This window comes from Carcharodon carcharias, chromosome 28, assembly GCF_017639515.1.
Source record: "Carcharodon carcharias isolate sCarCar2 chromosome 28, sCarCar2.pri, whole genome shotgun sequence".
NCBI classification, from domain to species: Eukaryota; Metazoa; Chordata; class Chondrichthyes; order Lamniformes; family Lamnidae; genus Carcharodon; species Carcharodon carcharias.
The window spans coordinates 16163502-16186252 of NC_054494.1; the positions used below are offsets into that span (position 1 = coordinate 16163502).

General features: G+C 43.2%; 2 protein-coding genes across 8 annotated transcripts in view; one reads left to right on the forward strand and one right to left on the reverse strand.

Moving 5' to 3' along the window:
- LOC121270825 (progestin and adipoQ receptor family member 3-like) overlaps positions 1-19354 on the reverse strand; it is a 32431-nt gene extending 13077 nt beyond the window's left edge. For 2 of the 6 annotated variants that reach the window (XM_041176295.1, XM_041176289.1), the window contains exons 1-5: positions 11256-11355; positions 7399-7522; positions 4819-5023; positions 2319-2481; positions 215-370 (exon numbers count right to left, since the gene is read on the reverse strand). In XM_041176295.1, the coding sequence (XP_041032229.1) occupies positions 215-370; positions 2319-2481; positions 4819-5023; positions 7399-7441 (567 nt within the window). In that variant the 5' untranslated portion in view covers positions 7442-7522; positions 11256-11355. Of the gene's footprint in view, positions 1-214; positions 371-2318; positions 2482-4818; positions 5024-7398; positions 7523-10099; positions 10132-11255; positions 11414-19295 lie in introns of those variants that run through there. The other 4 variants (XM_041176294.1, XM_041176291.1, XM_041176293.1 and 1 more) reach the window with 4 other exon arrangements.
- LOC121270826 (NFU1 iron-sulfur cluster scaffold homolog, mitochondrial-like) overlaps positions 11595-22751 on the forward strand; it is a 38113-nt gene continuing 26956 nt past the window's right edge. For both annotated transcript variants that reach the window (XM_041176296.1, XM_041176297.1), the window contains exons 1-2: positions 11595-11700; positions 19943-20052. In XM_041176296.1, the coding sequence (XP_041032230.1) occupies positions 11633-11700; positions 19943-20052 (178 nt within the window). In that variant the 5' untranslated portion in view covers positions 11595-11632. The remainder of the gene's footprint in view (positions 11701-19942; positions 20053-22751) is intronic.

Sequence of the window (22751 nt, forward strand, 5' to 3'; positions counted from 1 at the left end):
AATTTCATTTTGAACTTTTACAGTTATCAAACAAAGTAGACTGTTTCATCTCAAAGGTTCCATGGTGAGAGGTCTGTGCACCATCAGTCCCACTCAGGTCAAATCTCTAAATATTCATGGACTTGTTGAGAGTTTATGATCATTATGTTTAGTACTTTTTTCAATTTAACTGAAGCAACTTATTTTTTTTTTCCAAAACAAAAAAGATACTCACCTCGGCACAATAAAAGGCATAAAAGACTCCTGGGACGTAACATCCCAGCATTCCCACTGAGACGCCAGCGTAGTCTAGGGCGAGCCACTGCTGACTGGTTTTCTCAGAGTGATGGCAGCAGAAGAGATGGTAGCCTGCTGAGCAGAGCATGCAGAACTGTGGACAATAGCAAACCAATCAACCGTTACATAACATTAAAATATCACAATATCCTGCAATAGAGAAGTTAAACTTGATCACTGGCTCATTGAGTTTTAAAGATCTGTTGGACAGGGGCCAGAAGTGGATTTTAACAAAATTGGAAGTAGGTGATTGATGGGATCGCATTTGTAGCAGTTTTTCCCCCCACCACTGCCCCCTAACCACCCACCCCCCCACCACAAGGGCCATCTGTTACTTGTTCACATTGTTCTTTTCTTGTCCTGCTATTATCTCATTCTACTTTCTTACCTTTATGCCACTATCAGCACCATTTTAAGCCCTTACCACCACCATTAACACTCCCTTTGTCCTTTTGTTCATGACATCTTTGTCAATCTCTCCTTTGCCCCCACCTATCGCTGGCCTTCTACCCAGCTTCACCTGCTCCACCCCCTTAAACAGTATAAATTTCATCACATTTCTACTTCTCTGTAGCTCTGAAGAAGAGTCATATGTACATGAAACGTTAACTCCGTTTCTCTCTCCACTGATGCTGTCAGACCTGCTGAATTTTTCCAGCATTTTCTGCTTTCGTTTTAGCATTTGTACCCCACAGGTTTTGATTTAACCAACTATGGCTCGAGTGACCCCAGACGAGTTATATCATGTGTGTCAGTACACGAGATGTTAAAGATATCCTAGATCTCATTTACTATCTTGGGCAAGTAATAAATTATAATTAAATATAAGTAATGGATTTAAATTCAAACAGTATTGCTCTGTGCATGCTGGCATAGTGAAACTGAATCCTTCTCCTTCCCTTTCCCGCCCTTCTTCTCACTGCATTCCCCCAATAAACAGTGCAGGAAGTTATGTACTGCTAAATATTTCTTATCACGTGCAGTATAATTTAATAATAACTGGGATTTGGTTCATCTGTTTTGAAATCTAGCTAGTAGCTCTAGAAAACAGAATTTGAACACAATGTGGACTATCATAGAGTCTCACAGCACAGGTGGTGGCTCCCACAATCATTTCAGGCAGTGCCTTCCAGGTCATCATAACTTGCTACGTTTATAAAAAAATAAATTTGGTTCTTTTACCAATTATCTTAAATCTCTGTCTGCTGGTTACTGACACAGCTGCCTGTGGAATTCTGTTTCCCTACCTAGTACTAAAACCCCTTTTAAATTTGAATACAACTAATAAGTCTCCCATTAACTTTCTCTGTTCCAAGGAAAATAATCCCAGCACCTTGAGTCTCTCCACGTAACTCAAGTCCCTCATCACTGGTATAGGTATCGTTCTAGTAAATCTTGTCTGCATCCTCTCTAAGGCTTTTATATCCTTCGTAAACTGCACTGTCCAGAATTAGACTCAATCATTCAGCTGGTACACTGGTGCTCGAAGCAAAATTGTATGTTTGCACTGCATGACAGTCGATACAGAATCCTCCCAACACTAGGAACAATAGCTTCATGGAGGCATGTGAAGATAGCAACATGGAAAGGCCCCATTGACACTTGCCCTTCACCCAGCACTGCGCACCTCTGTGCACCCCGGATCAGAAACCACAGAACTGTTATGGCTCAAAAGGAGGCCAATTGGCCCATCGTGTCTGCACCGGCTCTCCAAATGAGCAACTCACGTAGTGCTGCTCCCCCCCCGCCCCACGCTCACTTTCTCCCCGTAACCCTGCACACTCTCCCTTTTCAGATAACAGTCTAACTCCATTTTGAATGCTTCAGTTGAACCTGCCTCCACCACACACTCTCAGGCAGTGCATTCCAGTCCTTAACCACTCGCCACGTGAAAAGATTTCTCTTCATATCACTTTTGCTTCTTTCAGTAATTACTTTATACCTGTGCCCTCTTCCAAACACGGCAATTTCTTCTGCCAGCTCCGCTCCACTACACCCTCCTGCCTTCCCCCTTGATTTTCTCTGTTAAAGTATATGCTCACCTGAAAACAAAAGCCAAAAATAATGAAAACGATGTAATCATCCCTGGTGCTGTTCGACGATGGTAACAGGAAGCAAGTATCATGTAGACCCATGACGAAGAACAGGAAAAACCCCAGCAAGTGGCTCCATATATTCACACTCTCGTTGGACAAAACAAAGAGGCTGTTTTCAACAGGGACAGATTGCAAACACAACATTGTAAGTGAAATATGTGCTTGTTACATTTTAATAGAACAAGATTGAGGTTAGATAGATGCATCATGTGGGTGTGAAAGAGACTTTGTATTCATTTCACCTGCATTCTCAAATAAATGGCCTTTGGGAAAGTGAATCATTGCAGCTTAAACTCATGGTGACACCAAGTGAGCAAGTGTTAGCCACACTACAGTAAAATTGCCTCCGGAGACAGTGGGAAATGCAGCCAGAGCTTGCATTCCTACTGACACTCTGATCCCCATAGGGACTGCGCATACGTGGGCGCTGGGCAAGAGCAAGACCAGGGCTGGAATGATTACTGTGCGGAGCTGAATATTCCAGCGAGATCCACTGGCTCTCACACTGCTGGTGAGGTTTTGTATTGCATCACCGAAAGAATACCCTCCCATTTAAACCAATGAATACCTTACTCACGAGAGCATCCTTCCCATTTGTAATACTTGTTAGGGAGTTGAGCAAGAGGACAGAGCTTTAAGTATCGAGGATTAGAGACGTGAAACAATGAGGGGTCGGTGGGGGTGGGTGCGGAGGCAACAATTGCATTTCCATTAAAGGCCAGGCATTTGTGATTTTGAATATGATGCCACAAGTCTGAGCTGGTAACTTAATCCTCAGCCGATGGATTGTTGCACGAGTTGTTAAATTGAGACTCTCTGTTATTATGGTTCATTTAAAAGATACCTTGGCATTATACAGAGAAGACTAAGGAGTAACAATACGTCTTTAGCCAGTACTACAGGTCACTGCTGTTTGTGCAATCTTGTTGGATATGTTGGGTATATGTAAAAAATGCCTCCACATTTCTCTACTAAGGCGCTACATTTCAAAATTATTCACTGTATGGGCATCGCGGGCTAGGCCAGCATTAATTGCACATCCCTAACTGCCCTTGAGAAGGTGGTGGTGAGCCGCCTTCTTGAACCGCTGCAGTCCCATGTGGTGTAGATACACCCACAGTGCTGTTAGGGAGGGAATTCCAGAATTTTGACCCAGCGACGGTGAAGGAATGACGATATATTTCCAAGTCAGGATAGTGAGTGGCTTGGGGGCGAACTTGCAGGTGGTGATGTTCCCATGCATCTGCTGCCCTTGTCCTTCCAGGTTGTAGAGGTCATGGGTTTGGAAGGTGCTGTTGAAGGAGGCTTGGTGAGTTGCTGCAGTGCATCTTGTAGATGGTACATACTGCTGCCACTGTGCGTTGGTGGTGGAAGAGGTGAATGTTGAAGATGATGGATGGGGTGCCAATCAAGTGGGATGCTTTGTCTTGGATGGTGTCAAGCTTCTTGAGTCTTGTTGGAGCTGCACTCACCCAGGCAGGTGGAGAGCATTCCATCACACTCCTGACTTGTGCCTTGTAGATGGTGGGCAGGCTTTCAGGAGTCAGCAGGGTTTGGCGACTTTTGAGTGCTGTATTCCTTTTATTCATTCATGGGACGTGGGCTTCGCTGGTAGGGCCAGCATTTATTGCCCACCCTTAATTGTCCTTCAGAAGGTGGTGGTGAGCTGCCCTATCGTGTAAAAGTATGTGTCTTCCTCGGGAATTTCAGAGGGCAGTTAAAAGACAACCACATTATTGTGGGTCTGGAGTCACATATATACCAGATTGACTGAGGTCAGCAGATTTTCTTCCCTAAAGGACAGGAATGAACCTGCTCAAGTTTTTGAAACAATTTGGTAATTTCACCATCACTGATGCTAGCTTTTTATTCCAGATCCTTTTAATTAATTGAATTTAAATTCATCAGTTGCCAAGGTAGAATTCAAAGTTACATCACTGGACCATTGTTCTGGGCCAGTCCGTTATGAGTCCTGTAAAGTGACCACTATGCTACAGGACTGATAAGGTGCTACATACACACAAATCTTTTACTCCTTCAGAGTCCCGTCTAGGATGAGATGGTCAAATAGAGAGGGGGCACTGTTTAAAAGATACCAATTTGCAGAGTGGGAGCAGAGAATGGGCAGCCAGAGTCACTGATGGATCAGCAAGTTGTTAATGATAGATCAGAGATTGAAGATGTTGATCCCAACAGAACATAGTGTCACTCAGAGAGGCAGTAGGAGGAAAGACACACTACAGCAACTTGCTTTGGCAGGCCACTGAAGGTGTTAGTGATGAGAGCCAATTCCCTTATCCTCCCATTATTAAAGAAACTGGTATTAAAATTAGTAAGCCCACGTCAAATATATTTCTTCTCAACCTTAACCCTTAATTCTTTCTCACACGATCAAATCCGCACTTATCTCCTTATACTTCTGTCAGCTATGGTCATGCAAACATACCTTCTGATGCACAGACTTGAGGGTAAGTAGGCCCTGTATCCATCAGTGATATAAGGGTTTCCCTTTAAAAAGGTCGGGATTTCCTCATAGCTGTAAAGGCGAATTCCAATTTGCGAAAAGAGCGGCCAGTAATTATATCCACCAAGTTCCACACGATGTAAACTCTTTAGGATATTCTGAGTCATCTTGTTCTGACAACCTAAATCTGAGCAGGAAAGAGACAGGTCATTTTCATCAGGAAGAACAGGGCATAAAACCAAACCATTATGATGCTCAAAACTAAGGCTAATCTCCAGGGCGAGAACTGGAACATTGAAATGTTGTCCTTAGTCTATTGAATGAGGCTAAGCTTCATAAATGTGTAATAGGTTCTTTCATGATGTATTTTTAATCAAATACTTCTAATTGCCATCACCCATCTGTGCCAGACCTGTAACCAGTCTTAGCATTAATATATAATTCATTATGTCCTCCAGCCAAAACCCAACTTTGGAAGGGCAAAATCTACCAGCCACATAAGAGTGTTTACACTTCATTAGAGTTCTAATGGCATTAGGTTCAAGTCCATTGGTATTGGAACATATTCACAAGCTGTGGCATGTGCATTGCACTATTCCAGCCAAATCATTGGTTGCAATCATTCTAGAAACACTAGTGCATAAAACGATGCAGGATCAATACATTTGAATCTCCATTGGCAACCATCTATTGATTATACGGCCTTGATTTTGAGGGAGATGGTGACATAGTGGTAATGTCACTGGACAATGGCATTATGGCCCAAGCTAATGATCTGGGGACACGGATTCAAATCCCACTACGGCAGCTGGTGGAATTTAAATTCAATTCATAAAATCTGGGATTGAGAGCTAGCCTCAGCAATGGTGAACATGAAACTATCATCAATTGTTGTTTAAAAACCCATCTGGGGGTTGTCTAAAATGCCCTTTAGGGAAGGAAATCTGCCATCCTTACCTGGTCTGGCCTACATGTGACTCCAGGCCCACAACAATGTAGTTGACTCTTAACTGCCCTCTGAAATGGTAATCAAAGGCAATGAGGGATGGGCAACAAATGCTGGCCTTGCCAGAGATGCCCACAGCCCATAAAAGAATAAAACAATTTTCAAGACCTACATTGCCTTATAAGGCTTTCCAAATCCTGTATGTGCCTCATGAAAATATATATATGACCATTAAATTAAAAAAGCACGCTGTCCTGGATAAGAAAACTGGGCCTCATTATTAAGGGCATTTAAATGGCTATCATGATAATTACTACTGTGGATACATAATAGGAATATATCTAGCAGCTGCTGTCTACCACTGAGCTATCAGTCCACAGGACACACTTAACAAGAAATAAAATGTTTTAGTTTTAAAAGAATTTTCCATAGTAAATAGAAGAGATGTATGTTGTGGTGCATTTATTTTGCAACTGCTTTTGTTTCAAACTTTGCAACAGTTGAAATCCAAAAACTCTATGAACATGTAGAATACATGAAACAGGCCATTCAGCCCACCAGGCCTGTGTTTATGCTCCACATGAGCCTCCTCCCACCTTTCCGCTAACCTCATCAACATACCTCTCTATTCCTCTTTCCCTCACATTCTTAAGCGAGCTCCCCACTAAATGCAACTACACTTGTCTCATCCAGTTCCTATGGTGGCAGGTTCCACCTTCTAACCAGCTTCTGGGTAAGGAGTTTCTCCTGAATTCTTATTGGATTTATTAGTGAATATATTCTACTTCTGGTCTCCCCACACTTGGAAACACCTACCCTGTGAAACTCTTTCATAATCTTGAAGACCTCTGTCAGGTCAGGTCTGTCTTCTTTTGTTTAGAGAAAAGGGCGCCAAGCCTGTTCAACCTTTCCTGATCGGGTATAACCTCTCATTTCTGGCATCATCCCAGTAAATCTGTTTTTGAACCTTCATCGCTGACGCCAAATAATTTTTGTCATGTGGTGACCAGGACTGCTCACAATACTCCAAGTGGGGTCTATACACGTTTGACATGACACACTGATGCAGGCAGACTAGACTCACAGTTCTTGGGGCTGACACCACAGGGACTGTAAGTTCAGGGTGGCACCAAACCGGGTTTAAAAAGGATGGAGGGCTCCTTTGGAGTTTCCCCATTCCTACATGCAGTTAATCTAACTGCTCAGAAAGTGTTGAAGTTCTAGTCTAGACACAGGTGAAATGCTGTCTTCTAAAGCAGTAAAACTGCTGATCCAAACAGGCAAAGTAAAAAGGGTACAGCCTGGTTGGAACGGTTAAGGCAATGAACTGTTTTCAGACTGTTAAATGTAATCATTGACACTGCTGAAAAACCATTCCCAACTTTAGTGCCTCCTGTCCATGTGCTCCCTGCCCCTCCTCCCATACTGAGGTTAGTTGCCACATCATCTATCGCCCTTCTTCCTCAACACATCACAGAAAGTTACTTCTTTCAACTTGGGCACTGCGAAAGGACAGAACAGTGTATGCAATGAAACAAAAAAAAAATGAAAGAGTTTTGCAAAAATTTGTTTTCAGCTCACTGTTCTTTACCAATATATTCACAAAGATTACTCACAGGTTTTGAGGTCTTGCTCACTGCTGGAATAACAATACTCCATTTTTCAACCTCTGCTTCAAGCACAGAACGAAGTGTCGATTTTTGTCTGATTACGCTTTGGGAAAGCGCTGGAGATGTTTTGCTACAAGAAAAATATTACATAAATGCACGTTGTTGTTTTTAGTGAGGTAGTACAGGTGTTTTAAGTTCACCTCTTGTCTGGCCTACAGAGGAGCCACAATCCTTGCAAACTGTGCTTTCTGTGGCACAGTATGCTTGCCAACTCTGCACAAGTGCAGAATGACTGGCATCATTACCTGGTCTATTCTGAAATTTTTGACTGGATTAGGTTTGAGTCACAAGATGAGGATTAGCACAATTCAGGCAACAGTAACCTACAGCAACAGCAACCTACAGCAACAGCAGAGCTGGAAAACTTCAAATGAATCTGGATTAACCTACATTTAAAGTTCTCTTGAACACCTAAAGCTGGACACAATTTGTAAAGTCAGGAAAAGCAGTTGCAATCCAAGAACAAAGGCAGTGATTAATTATCTGTCCTGTGAAGGGTTTGCTAGTTTATTTAAATCCATGTGAGGTTTACATTAAAACCATATTTTGAAAGCTTAATATTTCCAGCCTTGGTTTTAAGTTGCTGCACTGAATTACAGCACTGCTTCTCAAAGTGTGGTCTGTGGATCACTGCTGGTCTGTGATGGTCCTCAGGCTGGCCCAAGATTTAAGTCACTGACTCCCAACGCCACGGCTAAGACCATACGAGAGAACAGGCCAGGACCCTCTTCCCCACCGCTCACCCGAGGTCCCACAGCCAGACCAGCTCCCATGAGTGTGGCATGAGCCGCTGTAAGCACGACCAATGACAGTGTGGTTTTATAAGCAAGACTTGCGTTTCAGCTACAACAGGCATCTGCAATTTTGGATTTTCAGCACTTGCAGGGGGCTGTAAACCAAGAAAAGGAAGCGGCTGAATGTGGAGCCAGGGACGTGGGACTGAAGCTCCCCAGATTGGAAGCAAACATCACCCCACTGGTTTCTCTTCAAAATCAATGCCAGTCTTCCCATTAGTTCTGATGAGTTGTTCTGCAGTGGCAAGTGAAAGGGGATGGAGTAAGGCGGGTAGTGCTCTGTAGGTCTTTTGCCCTGCATAAGTAGTCCACAGCAGTTTCTCAGGATTGGTGTTATATTTTCTGTTAGCTTTTGCATCTAGTTTTTCCCCTTGACTTCTATACATAACATAGTAGCGATCACCGTGTCCATAGTTCTAATATATGGGATTTATATAAATTGTGTCTTTTTTTTATAGAGGGACTAACTGCTCTTTCCTTGTTAGTAGGGCTAAATTTCTTTTCAAAGTCATGATTGTTTTGTAATGACTGGAATAGTTTATTTGAGCTCATTTTGACATTTTAATCTACCATATTGCTGAATTTTTTTAAAAGTGCCAAAAACGGACAACTAGACATCCCCCACCCTCAACACACAAAAACACAGAAAGCCATCATTGACATTGCATTATATAAAATGGCAGATTACTCAAACAATCGAGAGCTGGCAAAAAAATGAGGAGTAAATGCAGTCCTGACGAGCATTTTCAATAAATAATGGATAAAACCTGACTTTAGGATGTACTGTTCCAGTACTTTATCATCGTTGGCATATGTTTACCGCTAAGGGTGCAGCAATTGAATTTTGCAGTATGGGTGTCCAGAGTCTGGGTTTGGGAGGATCTTGTCCACATGGGATATACCCAGGGGCCAGGTTTGATGAAGGGGGAAAAAGAGTGAATAAACTTTTAATTAGAACGCAGTCCTGAACGAGAGTACTGCTTTCAATATCAGGGAATACACAAGGCACCAGCAAATTAATGATTTTAGGGAATCTGGATATTTTACGATGAACTTCGATTATCTGCCACTTTTGTGATCTGCCCTCCGTTATGGTACATAACTGTAAACCTATTGGAAAAAACTATGCTCTTTCTCCTTAAACATTGTTACAAATTATAAATGTAAATCACAAGAACAATAGGTTTCAAATCTCCTGATTCAAATAATTGTCCAATTGTATATGTTGCAAACGTTTTGTGTCCAATGCATTTCAGGATAAAGCAAACCAAAATATCATAATTGAATATAATCTTTAAAAATAAATTGAGAGAAAGAAATCCAGTTATTTGCTGACATATTTTTCCCTGTTGTACTTGAGAAAATCTGACCAAGTTATCAAGATAACAGAGACTGATCAAGAAGCTGCCAATCCAGATAAACTTCCAATAAATAACCTCGACTTAACACCAGAGCCTATTTTGGTTTTTCTCCACAGGTACCACCTAAGCCGTTAACTTTGAGGAACAGTCCAGATTAATTAAATATTTCCAACAACAATTGTGATCCAAAACTATCAGTGAGCAAACCCACCAGTGTACAACATTGGTAGCTGCACCACCATATACTATTTAGTGGGCAGACATTGGCATAGTGTTAATGTCACCAGACTAGTAATCCAAAGACCCAAGCTAACCCAGTCTGGGGACATGGGTTCAAATCCCACCACAGCAGCTGCTGGAATTTAAATTCAATTAATAAATCTGGAATAAAGCTAGCCTCAGTAACAATGACCATTAAACTATCCTCGATTGGTGTTAAAACCTATCTGGTTCACTAATGCCTCTTTAAGGAAGGAAATCTTCTGTTCTTACCTGGTGTAGCCTACATGTGGCTCCAGACCCACAGCAACGTGGTTGACTCTTAACTGCCCTATGCAATGGCAGAGGAAGCCACTCAGTTCAAGGGCAACTAGGGAGGGGCAACAAATGCTGGCCTTGCCACGAAAGTATAAATTTACCGCTGCATGTAGGCACGACAAAAAGTTAATTAGATGAGATATGTAATGGCTCTTAAACTGCTTTTGTACCACCACCAGGCATTTCATAACAGGGTTTTCCTGTCTGCTGACTTTAGCAGTCTTGGTTGTTTTATCTTTGAGCCGCAGCTAATTATGGGAGATCTGAGCATGGTCCTTAAGCAGTACTGCAGCAGCTAGAGAGATCTAGTACAACTTAATGCTTCAGTTTATGCAAATCAAGTGCACGCCCATGTAGATTTAAATAAGTACGCTATATTAATACATAAATGGTCACAATTACAATCATTTATGATGTATACAATTTAATAGAATGGCTGTTCACATGTAAATTAAGTTTTAATACCTAAGTTTCAAATTGCCTTTTAAATCCTAATAACTGTACTCAAGTTTTTGCAAAGGACATGATTTATTGCACTTTAAAATGTAATAATTTACAAAAATAAAATCACTTTTTCCACCTACTGCACCAAGGCTGGAACTGCAAAATACTGCATTTTAAATAAAAAAACACTGAAGTTCTTCAGTAAGTTTTGGGAGAGTTTGATGAAAAGCGAACACATAGATCGGTTGCTCTCATATTCACCACTTGCTGAAGAGAAGTCCTGGCTTAAAATTAGGAAAATAAAACTTGAATTTCCATCTTAAGCAGGCACTTCAGTTCACTGACCCCTTGCGAGAGATAAAGCTACGGTATCCCAGTGATAATAACTCGAGGAGATACTTTCTCCCCTCCCCCTCCCCCTTAAGTAGCAAATGTTCCTCACTGTCCTGGAATAATGAATCAATGAACTGACTGAATTAATGAATGGCCAGAGCCAGGCGCGAGCTGGGGTGACGCGTCTGTCAATCAAGCGGTCCGCGCGCGGAGCCGCTCAGCATCTCCCTCATCCTCATCCTCCTCCTCCTCATCATCGCAGTGCAATCATATTGCAAACCCGCCACCATGATTTTAAAACCCAGTTAGAACAATTCCAACAGCCACAACTCACAGGTACAAAAATATTCCGAATTTACCGAAGGCATTTTGCATTTACCACCCCTCCCCCCCTCTTCTCTCCTACCGCGCTGTGTGCAAAGCCGCTCTCATCCTGTCCTGCAAATCAGTCATGGAGGGGGGCCTGACAGGTTGGCCAGGCGTCTCTCACCCGCCTGATTTTTATTTATATATTATACACATATATTATAAATTCAGTAGGTTTGTCCAAACATTTGTCAGACCGGCGGAATGATTATTCATGAATGAATCGTGGGTCGTCCGCACCCTCGGGCGCTTCATCCTTTTGTGCAGCGTTTGCAGTCGGTGGGTCAGGCAGGTTGTTAGGGCGCCGGGCAGGCCGGGTCCTGGTGCCAGGGCCAGGGCCGGGGAATGGCGGCGCCGGGCTGGAGGCTGTGGCCGCTGGTCTGGAGCTGGAGGCGGCTGTGGCCCGAGAGCAGGTGGGTAACCGGCCCCTGGCCACCCCCGTTCCCTCTCCCCCCCCCCCCCCCCCCCCAACCCTCCAAACACAATCAGTCACTTATAAACCCACCCCTGGGGGGGAATCCAGGAGCTGTCAGCATCAGGAAAACTGTGGAGAGTGGGTTGTGGGGGGTGGGTTGGGGTCTGGGGTGGGGTGGGGTGGGGTGGGGGTGGGTGGTTTGTTGGGTTGGGGTCTGTGGGGGGGATCTGGGGATGGTTGGGTTTGTGGGGGGTGGGATCTGGGGAGGGTTGGGTTTGGGAGGGGGATATCTGGGGAGGGTTGGGTTTGTGGGGGGGGGAGTCTGGGGAGGGTTGGGTTTGGGAGGGGGATATCTGGGGAGGGTTGGGTTTGGGAGGGGGATATCTGGGGAGGGTTGGGTTTGTGGGGGGTGGGATCTGGGGAGGGTTGGGTTTGGGAGGGGGATATCTGGGGAGGGTTGGGTTTGGGAGGGGGATATCTGGGGAGGGTTGGGTTTGGGAGGGGGATATCTGGGGAGGGTTGGGTTTGTGGGGGGTGGGATCTGGGGAGGGTTGGGTTTGGGAGGGGGATATCTGGGGAGGGTTGGGTTTGGGAGGGGGATATCTGGGGAGGGTTGGGTTTGTGGGGGGGGAGTCTGGGGAGGGTTGGGTTTGTGGGGGGGGGAGTCTGGGGAGGGTTGGGTTTGGGAGGGGGATATCTGGGGAGGGTTGGGTTTGGGAGGGGGATATCTGGGGAGGGTTGGGTTTGGGAGGGGGATATCTGGGGAGGGTTGGGTTTGTGGGGGGGGGAGTCTGGGGAGGGTTGGGTTTGGGAGGGGGATATCTGGGGAGGGTTGGGTTTGGGAGGGGGATATCTGGGGAGGGTTGGGTTTGTGGGGGGGGGAGTCTGGGGAGGGTTGGGTTTGTGGGGGGGGGGAGTCTGGGGAGGGTTGGGTTTGTTGGGGGGGGAGTCTGGGGAGGGTTGGGTTTGGGAGGGGGATATCTGGGGAGGGTTGGGTTTGGGAGGGGGATATCTGGGGAGGGTTGGGTTTGGGAGGGGGATATTTGGGGAGGGTTGGGTTTGGGAGGGGGATATCTGGGGAGGGTTGGGTTTGGGAGGGGGATATCTGGGGAGGGTTGGGTTTGTGGGGGGGGGAGTCTGGGGAGGGTTGGGTTTGTGGGGGGGGGGAGTCTGGGGAGGGTTGGGTTTGTTGGGGGGGGAGGTCTGGGGAGGGTTGGGTTTGTGGGGGGGGGGAGTCTGGGGAGGGTTGGGTTTGTGGGGGGGGGGGAGTCTGGGGAGGGTTGGGTTTGTGGGGGGGGGGAGTCTGGGGAGGGTTGGGTTTGTGGGAGGGGGGTCTGGGGAGGGGTTGGGTTTGTGGGGAGTCTGGGGAGGGGTTGGGGGAACTGGAGTTTGGGGGGTGGAGGTTTGTCGGGGGAGTCAGGGTCAGGGGTTTCGGGGGGGGTTGGGGTCATGGGGAGTCGGGGTCGGGGTTTTGGGGGGGATGGGTTGGAGTTGGGGGGGTGGGGTGGGGGGGTTTGGGGTGGAGTGGCGTGGGGAGCCCTCCCCCAAACACTAGGAGTCTTGTTTACTTTTGCACATTTTCCCCCTTTCCAGTCCACCCTTTTTTTTCTGTTTAATATATTGGGGGTTAAAGATTCACGGGAATGGTTTAGGGACGAGGAACTTCAATCCCCAGAAGGGAAAGCCAGTTCAAAATTGTCAGATCCCAGTAAAAATTAGTAATACTGCAGCTCAATTTTAATACATACCAGACCAGTTCAGACAAGTTAAAAGCAAAAAACTGCAGATGCTGGAAATCCAAAACAAAAATAAAAATACCTGGAAAAACTCAGCAGGTCTGACAGCATCTGCGGAGAGGAACACAGTTAACAGTTCGAGTCCATATGACTCTTCAACAGAACTAAGGAAAAATAGGAGAGGTGAAATATAAGCTGGTTTAAGGGGAGGGGTGGGACAAGTCGAGCTGGATAGAGGGCCAGTGATAGGTGGAGATAGCCAAAAGATGACATAAACAAAAGGACGAAGAGGTGGTGATATTATCTAAGGAATATGCTAATAGGTTTTGCTCTCATTTCCTTGTTTTACTGTTTCTTTTTAAATTCCTTTCAGGTTGGTCTTGATTCTCCCTTTCTAATCCTCCCTTTTGCTGTTTTATATATACTAATTCCTTCATGGGATGTGGGCGTCGCTGTCCAGGCCAGCATTTATTGCCCCCCCGATTGCCCTTGAGAAAGATGGTGGTGAGCCACCTTCTTGAACTGTTGCAGCCCATGTGGTGTAGGTGCACCCACAGTGCTGTTACGGAGGGCTAAAGTTTCATGAGAATGGTTCTAGGAATGAGGAACTTCACCCAGAAGGTAAAGCCAGTTCCAAACTCAAATTCCAGTAAAAATCAGTAATACAGTACATGCACAAGTAATGCTGCAGTTCCATTTTATAGGGTGTACAAGACCAGTTTGGACCAGTTTTACTGGATTCTCCCTTTCCAATCCTTCCTTTTCTGTTTTATCTATTTTTTATTCTTTCATATGATGTGGGTATAGCTAGCTAGCCCAGCATTTATTGTCCATCCCTAATTGCCCTTGAGAAGGTGGTGATGAGCTGCTGCCTTGAACCGCTGCACTCTGTGTGGTGTAAGGACATTCATGGTCATGTTAGAAAGGGTTAAAGATTCATGAGAATGGTTCCAGGGATGAGGACCTTTAGTTATGAACATAGATTGGAGCAGTTAAGACTGTTTTCCTTGGAGAAAAGAAGGCTAAGAGGAGATTTGATAGAGGTATTCAAAATCATGAGGGATCTGGACAGAGTAGATAGGGAGAAATTGTTCCCACTGGTGAATGGATCAAGAATGAGAAGGCACAGAATTAAAGTAATTGGCAAGAGAAACAAATGCGACATGAGGAAAAACTTTTTTTTCAAGCAGTGAGTAGCTAAGGTCTGTAATGCACTGCCTGAGAGAGTTGGTGGCAGGTTCAATGGAGACATTCTATTTTTGTGGAGTTTCAAACTTAAAATCCTTCCCTTTATCTACTTGACTGCCACTGAAAGAAAGGATTGACAGGGTGGGTCCCCTCCCTCGATAAAGAGAGGGATGACCTAATGGAGGTCTTTAAAATTATGACTTTAATAGATTGGATACGGAGAGAATGTTCCCCCCTGTCGGAAAGAGAATAACTAGAGGCCATCAATATAAGAGATCACCAAGAAGGAATTCATAAACTTCTTTTATCTAAAGAATGATGGGAATGTGAAACTCGCTACCACAAGGAGTAATTGAAGCAAATAGTATAGATGCATTTAAGGGGAAAGACGATAAGCATATGAGGGAGAAAGGAATATAGCAGAGCTTCCAAAACTTCTTTCCACTTTGACCGCATTTTAATGCTTTTAAATTGCCGTGACCCCAAAGTGAAAGAGAGTTGTGATACTGTTTTAAGGGCTTTGAACTTTGTGCAAATTGATCCCCAGCAGCGAGAGAGAATTCCTCTGCCCGTTTCCTGATAACGCAGCCCCTTATTTATTCAGTAACTTAAAGCTGATAGTGTAATGCTGTAATAATCTCCCACCAACCAGCTCATTGTTCTTATCAATAGTACAAATCCCCCACCAGATGCAAGTTTCGATCAAACCAGAAATATTGTGAGGGACCAATTGGGATATTACTTTATAATTTCTTCACAGTCCATTTGCTGTTGATTTTACATTCCTTCAGTCTAATTGATAATGGTGATACACAGTTGCCTGACCTCTTCATTCAGGATCTAGATGCTCTGTTTCCCTATCTACGCATTTTAGCAAATTGCCATGCAAAAGAAAAACTAAGTGGGCAAGGGCAGCTGCAAATAGGTGCTCTGCCAAGGGAAAGTCTGGACCAATATATCAGAGAAGATTGCAAGGTACTGGCCAGACATGATCCCCTCATTTTGATTTACCTTGTAATCAGCGCTACACATAATATGGCCCAAGGCTATTCCCCCTCGTCTTTGCCAGTCAATTAAGATGCTGTAAGAAATAGGGGCAGGAGTAGGCCATTCGTCCCCCAAGCCTGTTCCACCATTCAGTAAGCTTATAATTGATCTGATTATGGCCTTAACTCCACTTTCCTGCTCCCCCCCGCCCTCCTTATAACCTTCGACTCCCTTGTTGATCAGAAATCTGTCTAACTCAGGCTTGAATATATTCAGTGATCCAGCCTCCACTGATCTCTGTGGAAGATGTTTCCAAAGATTAACGTCCCTCTGAGAGAAGATTTTTCTCCTCATCTCAAACTTACATGGCAGAGCCCTGATTTATAAACTGCTGCCGGTTCGGTTTAGCAGGTTGGGCCTTTCTTCATAAGAGAACCCCTCATCCCACGAATTGACTGTGTCAACCTTCTCTGAACGGCTTCCAATGCACTGCCCTTGTTACAAATACAACATTGGTAAGATTGTTATGTTTTGAGACTGTCCCTTTAGGGTGAAATGGAGGAATGAAGGGGGTCATGTGACCTGTTCTGAATTCTGCCCAACAACAAGTTTGAGTGGCTTGGTTGTTAAATGTTACAGGGAGCCCAAGTTGTCTTATTGGGAAGAAGGTTTGAGGTATTCACATCTCTAAACAATGACCAGAGCAGATGTGCTGATGGTGGATGGAATGTTAAGTCTCCAAGTCACAGGGAGTGTTAGGTATATCAGGTTTTGTAAACGGTTATTCTTTAAACTGTCTGTTTAATTCCAAGGTAGATTGGAGTTGGGGGTCTAAAGGATAGCTAATTAACATTTCTACCTGGGTAGAAGGCCCATGTGTTTCACATTGCCACAGGGAGGGGCTTTGAGAAGGGAAGAGGCCATAGCGAGCCATTGTAGTATCAGCTTATAGGGATTTCCTTAAGATATCCTTCAGCCCCACAGACTGGAAGAATCTCAGAGAGCAGAGAGATGGAGGCAGCCAGTCTTTATTGTTCACCATGCAGAGTGCGGTTGGGAGTTCGTGTTTGGATTGAAGACTCAAAGTTTGTGAGGGTTTAAATGAGGCTGAAGGATTCGCGAAGCTTTGGCTAGAGAGAGGAATCTCCAGGGAAGCCCTCACTATGAAGTTCAGTTTGGGATTAGAAGCTCTTCAACTAGGGGAAAAAAAAGGAAGCAAATGATTGGGAGCTGAGAACAGCTTTAGATGCTTCTTGGAAAATGAAGTGTCCACTTAAGGGACAGAGTAAAGTATAACCATAGAGGTGGATTTTCAAATGATTTCAAAGTTAAAGAGGGGATCTTTTCTGTAGTTTGGCGTGTATGTTGCCTATTGAGTAGTGTTTAGATAAGATTACTTTTAGTTTGTTTATTATAGTAAAAATCTTACAACTTGAAATCTTGTTGTGTGATCCTTCCAGTTAGCCACTGGAAATTTCAACATTTTTCTTAAAGTATTGGTCTCATTGAGGATTGTAACACCCTCCTTAAGTAAGACCAAAACTGCACACAATACTGTGGGCTCATCAATCCCCTGTACAGTGGTAGCAAGACTTCCGTACTTTGATACTCCATCCCTCTTGCAATAAAGGCCAACACTCTGTTTGCCTTCTTAATTACTTGTTATACCTGCATGCTAACCTTTTGTGATTAATGTACAAGGACATCCAGATCCCTCCGTATCACAGCATCCTGCAGTTTCTCTCCATTTAAACAATATTCTGCTTTTCTATTCTTTCTGCCAAACTGGACAACCTCACATTTCCCACATTATGTTCCATCTGCCAAATCTTTGCCCACTCACAACCTCTCTGTATTACTTTGCAGACTATTCTTTGTATCCTCCTCACAACTTTCTTTCCTACCTATTTTTATATCTTCAGCAAATTGTCTTAGAACAGTGCAGAAGACCCACTCTAACTGCTGTGTCCTTGGTCTCGTACACTGTCCTAATAAAGCTCAACACAAGCTCGAGGAACAGCACCTCATCTTTTGATTAGGCAGTTTGCAGCCTTGTGGACTTGACGTTAAGTTGAACAATTTCAGATCATAACCACTTTTCACGACAGCTGTTGCTATTGCCATTTACGCATCTAGAACACATCTTTTGTTTCTTGTTCTTTTTTCATCTCTTTTTGCCTTGCACCATCATCCCTTTTGTCATTTAGTCTCTTCTGCTGTCCATCCCATTGTAGATCTTCCCTTTTGTTGATTCCTCTTCTCCCCCATCCCCAACCCCTGCCTCTCAATTTGCTTAAAACCTGTTGTATTTCTAACTTTCTGCACTTGTATTGAAAGATCTTACTGGCATTTCTTGATTGCTTTAGTTTAAAATAGAGCTTATGACATGCAAATTTTCTTTGCTAAAGGAGAAATCATGCGGTAAACCTTTATTTTCAATATGACACCCAGATTGTTGGTCTCTTCCTCAATCTTAGCACAGTTCATGTTGGTCCTTAAATTGGCATGGTAACTACTTGCACTTAATGGAAAGCACCTAAACTAAATGATAGCGCCTAAAATAAATGATGATAGTGACTTCAAAATATATTAACTTTGATGTGATGCTAGTATGAAGAAAGTTATGCAGCAAAATAAAACGTTTCTGATGGCCTTAAGTCACATAGCATCAGCGTAAGTAACTACCGTACTGTTGGCATTATGTGCTCAAATTAGGACTTTATTTGAGACATCGTTGTGAAATTGTTCTACGATATACATGGGGTAATATCACTGGAAATCCGAACACCTGACCTCAATGAACAGTGAGAAACAGACCCCGCTGGGGTGTGTAATAGTACATTTATGAAAATATCAGCACTGATGAATTGAAAATAAACAAGAGCCACAAACAGAACCCAGTACGAGTGAGATAATTTTGTCACATAGCAGTAAGGCACTATATATTATGCTGTGTCTGTAGTTCTTATCGTGCCCTGTAGATTTATAGAACTAAACCCCTCAACATTGAGAGACTGCCCTTTAGCCTATACTACATACGTTTAGAAAATTTATTTTGTTTCACCAGTTGATTTTCACAGCTCCCATTTTCCCTTGTGAAAGTGAAAATAAGATTCACTAGGGATATAAGTGGGGGAGGGGGTGATAGCTGTCCACTGAATATAATTTGAAAGTTAACTCTGCAGCCCTAGACAAGAGTCTGTGTAATTTTGTTGAGAGAATGCATAGTATGAGTTAGTATTACGTAGAATTAGAATTTTCAGTAGCATGTTTCTGTTTGGTTCTCCATTCCAGTTAATTAAGTGATGCAGCATTGATTGAAGGAAGATCTAGTTGCAGTAAAGATAAAATGGAAACTGTGGGGAATTTTAACTTTTGGCCACAGAACATTGTCTTGATATTGTGTCCAGGATTTCAGTACAGTGTAAAGGTAGATGTCTAAACTCTTTATGTCCACTTGAACTGTTGAGAAAGTTCTGAATGGTGCAAATCATAGATTTTGTCCTTCCCCAGATTGTATATTTCTGTCTACAAAACAATTTGAACATTAAAACATAGGAGTGCTACACCGCTGTTCATAGATTCACTAGTAGAGACAGCAACAATTTGAATTAAATTAAGGTATCAACGAAGAAACACACTGACACAGCAATTAAATTAGATTGGCATAAGAGTGACTCACCTTTTCTCCAAACTACTGAGATACTAAGTGAACAGTGACAATATTGTGTTTTTCTGAGCTACTCTTACTTCCTTTTGTTATGGGGAAGTGTTGATGTGTGACACAGTTTATGCTTACAAGGTTTAGTGTGCCCTATAGCATTTCTTTTAGAACAGACTCACTATAGATATTTTAAATTTTTATGAGGCCTAAGTTATAGATATTTGTCTGCTTTCGTTTCAAGCCATTCCAATAAGAAAGTGCTAGGAAATAGTAACTTGAGAAATATAATTTAAGCATGTGTGATTTATTAAAATAAAACCGATAAAAAAGATTTGCATTTTTATAGTGCCTTTCATGACCACTGGATGTCCCATAGTGCTTTACAGCCAGTGCCATACTTTTTCAATTTCAATTAATGTTGTAATATAGGAAACCACATCAAAAAGTGGTAGTGGAACGGCATGTGTCTACAATTCCTACCTCTTCTCACTCTCCTTGTCCCCCTCCTATTCCCACATCTGCCAGTTTGTTTTAAATCTGAACTCTTCAGACAATAGCCTACTAAGTGGCTTGAAGGCAGAGCCTGGTGTTTGGACAGTGCTTAGTTGAAAGCATGGCTGACAGACTAATGTGCACAATTTCATTTGGTTTGTTTTAAATTTTAGGCTGTTCTCCACCACCAGACTGAGAAATATTCACCCTACCTTGAATTCAACTTCAAGATGCATAGAAAAAGCAAAGTTTGAGATTCCATCTGGAGCATGGTTTACCGCTGGTATGTTTGCTGTGCCATTTTTGATTTTATGCAGTAGATGAAGAGAGCAGTGATGGCTTATTCTTGATAGTGCAGATATTGTCACAAAATGTTGGCTGAGCTGTGTCTGTGGCAGAGCTATGTTGAAATGAATTGCACTCAGTTCCATGCCAGATCACAAAGCTTCAGCAAATGATTCTGTTGGCAGCCTGAGTACCAATGGCGAATGCACAAATCAAACACAAAAACAAAGATTTGCATTTATATAGCGCCCTTCCCAACCACTGTCTCAAAGCACTTTACAGCCAATCAATTACTTTTTTGAATTTTTTGTGATGCTGACTGATAATTATTGGCCAGGCCACCCAGGGATAATCCCCTGCTCTTTGTCAAAATAGTGCCATGGGATCTTTTACACCCACCGGTGAGGGTAGATGGAGTCTTGGTTTAACGTCCCATCCAAAAGACAGGATCTTTTGGCAGCAGCACTCCCTCAATACTGCACTGGAGTCACAGCCTTGATTTTTGTGCTCAATCCCTGGAGTGGGACTTGAACCCACCACCTTGTGACTCAGGCAATTGAGCATGGTTGACACACATAGAAAAGCTTTTGCATTTTTTAACCTGTTTCAGATGAAATATTATGAATCGTTTTGATCTTCACTAGTTCTAGTTCGATTTTAACTTTAGTCAGATTCCTTTTAATTATAAAACAAAATTTGTCATTTTTTGTGTTTTTACAATTTGGTACAAATATAGAAGAATGTATGTTAACAGATTGGTTAAAATATAATGCAGGACTTCATGAAAAAGTTTGCAACAGTGGGAGTAGTATTAAAAATTTAAGACAAATAGCATTACTTTGTGTATAAGCCAATTATACACCTTAAAAATATGATGTCTGTGCGAATGTGAAAACCTGGGAATGCTGAGAGTTTGGAATCTTTCTTCTCCTGAGCTTAGTTGGCTGGTGGAAATTGTTTAGTGACCATCCGTGATCTTATCGAATGGTGGAGAAGGCTGGAGGGGCCGAATGGCCTACTCCTAATTTTTGAGTTCTTGTGGAACTGCTTTTCTACGTGCATCCAAGATAGTAGTTCTTAACAGTCAGAAGGAACACTGTGCAGAAAATCTGCAGAAACGTGTGTCAGCGGAACTTTAAAAAGCGTGCAAGATTCAAGAAAATTTTATCCTTTGCTTGCAGGTCAGAAATTTGGTCAGTGATGTATATTCTTTGTTGCTTGTTTTGAAAATGCAGATTTATGAAATATAATGAATATTTGTAAAATAATGCAAATCTGCAACATAAAAAATACTTTTTTTTTAACCCTGTGAAAATTCTGTGTTCATCAATAAGAGGGATGTTAGTGTTGGAGAGTTGGGATATTTTCCACTTTGGGTGCTCAACATCACGTAGTTGCAAGTCAAATACAATTAGTTTGATGCGGTGAGTAGCTGTCTCGCCTGCCTCCACTGCATCTGATTTGTCACATTGCTTGTCGGTCATCCAGCACTGGATGAGGAGAAACTTCCTCCAATTGAAGATCGTAAAGAGCAATGTCATAGTCCTCGGTCACAAACCCTGCTTCCTAGTCACTGATCCCACCTCCCTCTCTGGCCACTGTCTGAGGCTGAGCCAGAGCTGGCTCCTTGCCTAACTGCACCTCAGTTTTAAAATTCACATCCTTGTGTTGAAATCCCTCCATGACTTTGCCCCTCCTTATCTCTGTATCCTCTTCCAGCTCCACAACCCCCTGAGCTTGCTGCCAATTCTGGCGTCTGCCTCATCTCCAATTTCCTTCATTCCTCCACTGGTTACCAAGCCTTCAGCTGCGGAGGCTCTAAGCTCTGAAATTTTCTCCCTGAACCTCTCCACTCTTACTGTTTTCCCTCTTTAAGGCACTCTTTAAAACCAACCTTTTTGACTAAGCTTTTGGTCACCTGCCCTAATGTCTTCTTGTGGTTCTTGTCTGTGTTGACTGATTATACTCTTGTGAAGCACCTTATGTTGTTTCACTATGCAATTAAGTTAGGCACAAGTTGTTATCAACCATGACTCAGTGATGACACACTCACTTCTGAGTCAGACGATCATGGCTTCAAGCTCTATTCCAGGGACTTGAGTACATAATCTAAGCTGAAACTTCAATGCAGGACTGGGGGAGTGCTGCACTGTCAGAGGTAACATCTTTCAGAGGAGACATTAAACTGAGGCTCTGTCTTGGGTGGATGTAAAAGATCGCACCTTGAATTCTCTCAGTGAAGTCCAGAAGCACATGTACAGATTCAAACACCATGCAATGGATTTCCTCTTGTGGTTTCACTATCTACATTTCGATAACTCCAGAAAACTCTTAAAAATAATACATCAACCGAGGACTGGTACATTAGACAGTGGCCCACAACCTCGGGAACCTAGGTTTAGATCCAGTCCAGGCTGGTGGGTTAAACACCTCCCTTTCCTGCAAAGGCCCTAACAAGTTTGGACAGTGTGTTTACAGTTCCTTATGACACAACACAGCTACTAATTAGACATTAAAGGCCACAGGAAGGTAACACCTGCCATATCCTCAGGGTGTACCAAAGGACACCACAGCTAATGAAGTACTTCTAACCCACTGCTGTACCTGGTACCTGTGTGTTGGTACATTGCTCTGTCTAGTGCCTGTGTTGTGAAATAATTCAACTGAAAGAAATAGAAGGGTTTGGGTGCAGTCAGG